The sequence below is a fragment of the Haliotis rufescens genome, unplaced genomic scaffold (genome assembly GCF_023055435.1).
Source record: "Haliotis rufescens isolate VD_foot unplaced genomic scaffold, xgHalRufe1.0.p SCAF_3, whole genome shotgun sequence".
NCBI lineage: Eukaryota > Metazoa > Mollusca > Gastropoda > Lepetellida > Haliotidae > Haliotis > Haliotis rufescens.
The window spans coordinates 11,400,863-11,406,862 of record NW_025964001.1 but is presented as its reverse complement, the minus strand read 5'-3'; the positions used below and the strand labels follow the sequence as shown (position 1 = coordinate 11,406,862).

The 6,000-nt window shown below is 35.9% G+C and overlaps 1 protein-coding gene across 4 annotated transcripts in view; it reads left to right on the top strand.

Annotated features, from left to right (window-relative positions):
- The first annotated feature begins 1,713 nt into the window (after positions 1-1,713).
- The window catches only part of LOC124146625 (kinesin light chain-like), a 47,187-nt gene continuing 42,900 nt past the window's right edge, over positions 1,714-6,000 (top strand). For 2 of the 4 annotated variants that reach the window (XM_046516999.2, XM_048403740.1), the window contains exon 1: positions 1,714-1,973. Coding sequence is in view for 2 of the 4 variants with exons in the window: in XM_048403743.1 (XP_048259700.1) it covers positions 2,270-2,286 (17 nt within the window). In the remaining 2 variants the exon portion in view is untranslated. Of the gene's footprint in view, positions 1,974-2,047; positions 2,287-6,000 lie in introns of those variants that run through there. The other 2 variants (XM_048403743.1, XM_048403739.1) reach the window with 1 other exon arrangement.

The following is a 6,000-nucleotide window of genomic DNA, read 5'->3' as shown; positions in this document are numbered from 1 at the left end:
CACAAGTAACAGCAGCGTGCTCAACGAACAGTATATTTGTCTGGTAAATCCTTATGGACAAATATTACTTTCCTGTATCTGGAACAAATACGGTCACAAGAAATCCGCTTTCCGTATTGTTTTTGTTTTGTGTCCTGTTGAAAGCCTCAGTTTGATATATGGTGTTGAACACGTTGTTTAGGACTGGATGCGTACATCACATTTCCCATATGTAGGGTCGCTATATAAGTGCAATAATATTGGACGCGACGTTAAACCCCATTTCACCTCACCACCTCACCCCATATGTAGGATACCAAGGTAAAAATGGTCGACTTTTCAGTATTTTATGTGCGCTTCAAGTATTTCTGTTCCCAAACCCAGACGTTGAGTAACATGGTATTTATGGGATTTTACAGCATGGATCCATTGTTTTCCAACGGGATTTGACTGACTTGACAGAGATAAAGCACGCGAGGAAATGACGGGAATTCTGCGTTTCTGTCACTTGAGTTGATGATAGAGTGATTTCATGAAAAACCTGTGTGTCAAATGAAATTCGAACCCGGTAAATGTTTTGTCACGACTTCGTAAACATCAGGGTGCCGTTGTACAAAGCGACCTTAGTGCTGAGGTTATGGTAACTCGCATACCTTAACATAGACTTACTACTGTCGTAGCGCTGAGGTTGTTTTGTACAACGACACACAGATGTGGAATTAACAATTCGATATTTTCTTGCTATAAAACTAAAGAGATAATCCGTTTATGCACCAAGGATATACACGAATGGTTTTATTCGAACAGTGTGCTTCTGTATGCCCTGAACATGCACGTAATCTTATTAAACCAATTTTGTATTGCTTATTTGTAGCTGAAACGAACAGATAGAACCATGCATGTATTCAACTGTAGATCAGGGCTACGAGTTATATAATACAGGCCAATAACATGGGTTTGTAATATCAAGGTGACTTATAAAAATATATAAGTTGGCCCAATATAGAAATTTGCATGCTTGCCCTATACTCTGAATAAGATTTAGATTGCAGATGACTATCATTAATAAAATCCCCATGGCAATGGCTCAACGCCGAAACACCATAAGATGTCTAATTATGTGTAATAGCTGAGAGAATGAAAGTCCATGTATGCAGTATAAAACTATATGTCGAGTCTGCCGTCACGCCCGTTTACGTAATGGTTTCAAAAACTTTATTTAAATACAATTGTGTCTTGTTTCAACTCAAACTACGCGCGTTGTTATTTTACTAATCGGTGTTTTCAAAGTAATTACCAGTTTATTAAATACTTTTAAACTGAAAAAAATCCGATTGTCAGTAATGATTATTAGTGTAACATTAATCGCGTGTATATACATATTGTCCCACAACTTCACATTAAATGGCATTATATTAATTGCAAAATCATGTTCAAATTGTAAGTGATCAAAAATAATAATTTCGAATTGAAAATATCACAGTTTACGTTTTAACTCCTTTTTCTTCTTTTTAGACGCTTTAACTCCATCACTAACTCACAGGAAGGACTCGATGTGAGAATTTGAAGAATCCCTGTACACTAGTAACTATTTATTTCACTAGTAAGTAAAAATACTAGATTAATACCATCCTAAGTTTCGCGGTGTGTTTACGGTCCCCAATGCCATATCGCACCCACACGTGCTAAATGACTAGTTTTACACCAACTAGCACGCCTATCTTTCCCTTCGAGATCATGCGAGATTTCCGTAAAACATTCCGCCATCTTTGATGATGACTCGATGGGAGGAAACCGAATTTTTCGGCATTCCTTTACAAATCAATCAAAATTTTCGTAAATACTGAGCAATAATTTTATGAAAGGCAAAATTCCAACAGAGCCATTTTGTTGAATGCAATCTCGACGTTCGAGTGGAAGAGGTTCCCATCCCATTTGAGATCGGAAGCACAGTTGTGTTTTCAGAACATATCGATCCAGTTCGCCTCTGTCTGGTAAGTTGTTCATGAATATTAAATCTACCATCAACCACTGCCACTTCCTTTTATAAATTATGAAAATTGTCACAGGCGTAGAATATTCTTTGCACGCCAGTGTCCGATTTGAGGAACAATCACTTCACTGCACCATCTGACAACTGTCATTTGACATAACGAGCCCAGATGATACAGGGTTAAAAGGACAAGTGGCCAAATGTAGACTCATATATCACGTGCAGCGATTTTTAGTTTAATTACTGGTATATTTAATTACGTCAGTGAACCTGAGACATATCGATCCTGACTTTAAAATGGGTTCAGTCTACAGGTGAGTAGGTGTAAGCAAACAGAAAATGACATCTTCAAAAGTCAAATGTTGTTGGTGTGTATTTACGTGTAGCAATAGATCTAGACTTAGACCTAGTAGGTGTTATATGTGTCCATTTGAACATATAAGGTTCAGTGGTGTATGTGTGAGATTTGACATTTCAGGAAAGACTACACATATGCAGATCCATCATATTGTTTATTTGCTAACCATACCCTTTGGTACAATAATCAGGAACAATGAAGGAAGTTGTCAACAGTGGGGTATAAGGCCTTTGACACAAAATATATGGTGGGCTCATGAATATTGTCTGTGTGAAATACATTATTATCTTTTGACAAATTATAATTATTAGTTGGTCACCAATTGCCCCAATAGTAATATCTCTGTTTCTTTGCTGTTTTCAGTTACATGTAGCTGGCATTACATGGTAAACAGCTGTCAGCTTTGACTGCACACCTTATAGTTCAGGTTCACAAAGGAACCGCAGTTTAGAAGAGTATCTGCTTAAAAGTATCTGCATATTTTATGTACATTTTGATTCATAACCATGATAACTTCAGTTACATGCATTAGTTGATAAAAGTCCAGATGGTTGACTCCCCGTCCAACGTGAACTTGACTAAGCAAAGATCATTCTTCTTTTGCATGTAAAAACTAATATGACTGGTTCTTTGCACCTGTTTGTCCATATTCTCAGAGTTCACGGTGATGAAACAGAAAGATACACTGAAATAATGATGATCAGTAGCCATCGTCAGGCACTTTCCATAAATAGATGAGTGAGCATACTTTTTAAGTGACTCCTAACACAAATTCAAATGTGGTTGTTTGTTTAATATCAAAATTAATAATTAGACATACAGACAGAGGTGTTTATTTTCGTGAAGACAGTACTCAGTAAGTGTTGTGTTTGTGATTGACACATCTTGAACTGCAACTTTCATTCATGTATGAACATTTTCAGCTGATAGGTTGGTTTATACAAACTTTATCAATCTTTTTCATCATATTCATTGTTAATCAGAGTTGGTAAGCATTGTTCGAAATTAAACAGGAAAATCAAGGTATCACAGTTAGATATGTTTTGGTGTGTCTTTGTATTTTCCATATGTCCTCAGTGAACGGGAACTGCTTTAGTAAACAGTGTTGCCATAAAATCCCATCATGTATTATGTGTTCTACCAGTGTTCACTGTCAGTCTCCAAAGCTGAAAGGGTTTGAAGGGTTTATGAGAAAAAGTAGATGACCATGTAACATGTAAAACCTTTGACTGAACATTGTGATGAAAGTGTTAACTTTATCAGCATCTTTTGCGCATTCCAGCCATTCCAAATTGATTAAGTATAGTTATAGTATGGGTGCAACCAATGTCGCATATTTCTGGTTGTATATTACATTATTTTGCTCTCTGTGTCATTTTGGGGTTTGCACTGGTATATTATCTAACAGATTACAAGTATGAAAATAGTTAAATATGTCCCAGTCATCAAAAGCATCCCCATTCACTGTTCACATTTTTTCATTTGCGATTTTAAAATGAATATGAAGACTGTTATTTGGTAGGCTTACAAGTTGAAATACATGTAAAACAAATCTGACTTTTGACTAGTGGTTTAAGTCACAGACTGTATGGATCTTTACTCCTTATGACATGATTTTACAGACTTAGTGAGAACATGAATGCCAGCCATCTGACATAACTTTGCAGTCATTTTTGGAAACTACAAAAATGTTGATGGATGAGTTAAAAATTATTTAGATTCTTGGATTAAGGTACTGTAGCTGATGATCAAACAAGAGAAAGTTATTGGGTCAGTGAAAATGTTGTTTGGATTCTTAGATTCAAGTACCGCAGCCAAACATCCCTAAGATTTCTGAATAAATAAGCCTCCTTATGTTTTTTTTGTCTTAATATCTGCTGGTTTTACTGAGTACTGTTAATGCAAATGAGCACTATTTAGTACCAGTTACCTCTGCCCACATCAGTCCGGGTTAGAACAGGACTCCAGTAACCTTTTCTTGTCATAAGAGGCAACAAGGTGGATTGAGAACTGTAGGCTAGGCACAGTGGCTTGTTTGAATGTATGTCATTGTATCAGAACAGCGTGAGACATTACTGTTATCAATAATTTGTTTGGGTCCAAACTTGATTATTTACAGGCTGTCATCAAGATATACCTGAAATATTGCTGAGTGCGGTGCTAAGCAACAAAGAAATCACTACAGGAAAAGTGTATTAGTTTTGGGCATCAGGCTGTGAGAGAGCATGTTGTGATGTCTTGAAACGACATGACTGTAAAGAACGTTTCACAATCTTTGTCTCAAGGAACACTTTTGCCTGAGAGATTTTCAGCATGACCATGATTGCATGTAATTTTAAATGTTGATATTTCAAACATTATTGTTGTCATATCACTTTGATGAAACTCTACTTGACAGTAACACAAGAAGGCTTCAGAAAAAACCCAACATATTACCCTTTATTTCAGGAAATGAACATGTGAATGTGCTTCCTGCAGTGTTGTTCTTAAAATTATCTGAAGATTCGGTATGTTCTGTGATTGAAAGTTCTTTATCAATCAGAATGAAGAGGAAGTGGCAAACTTTCAGAAGCATTTAGTTTTGTCAGTTGATTTATGAAACTTACCAACAAAACAAAAATGACTTGAGCTTTGTAGAGTAGTAGGGGGACACAGTGGTGTTGAGGTGTAGCAACAAACTGTAAAAACATACATCCCTTAGCTGTCATGATCCTGTTGTTGATTCACTCTCATTATCATCCATGGCAGTATTCAACATGTTCGAAATTAAGAGACTTTCAAGATTCCAAACATTTGCATCTACTATTCCCAGTTTGCCTGTGGCATTTTTTCTTTTGAAATTAACATTTTGGCTTTTATTAGTTTGGCTTACCAGCGGTAGAAACTAACATTTTGAGTCCACAAGTCCTTATAATGATAACATATAGCAACACCCTTAAAAATGTCAAATTTCTACTAGTCCATATGATACCTTAACTTTTGGGAAGTTTGGCAAGGACTACAGGACTAGTGCTAAATGAGACTAAACCACTGACTTTAGACTGGAGGTTTAGTCACAAATGGATCTTTTCTCCTTATCACCTGATAAAATTGCATACTTAGTGAGAACATGAATGTCCTTGTAAACCATCTGCATAAATGATAGGGGTGTCACGATAAATCGAAATATTGATATATTGCTAATGGTAAGCACTTTAAGTCAATAAATCAATTGTTAAATCAGTTTCCGATCAATAGTATCGATTTCATTTAGGAATATCGATAGTTTCGATTGTATTTACCATATCAATAAAGTACATGCAATGCTGTTCAAATTTGTTTTTCTTTTGATCGTGAGTGGTAGTAATTTACACATGGTAACGTGGAAGTTTCTTTTACTTAAATTATTAGGGTAAAGAAAAAACAAATCAGTCCTATCTCAAACTTTACTTTTTATTTGTCGTTATGGTTATCACATTCAAAGGAAACTTCAGTTCCAAGGTTTATTTCAACTCTAAAATCCATCTCGAATAATACACTGAAAACTATCGCTATTTATTTATCGCAATACTTGCTTGCAGTATCAATAGTTATCGCAGAAGTGATTTCCAGACCAATAGTCACCCCTAATAAATGACATGAATTGACTTCTGACATTAGAGGCAAGCCTGTTTCACAAGTTGAGGTATCA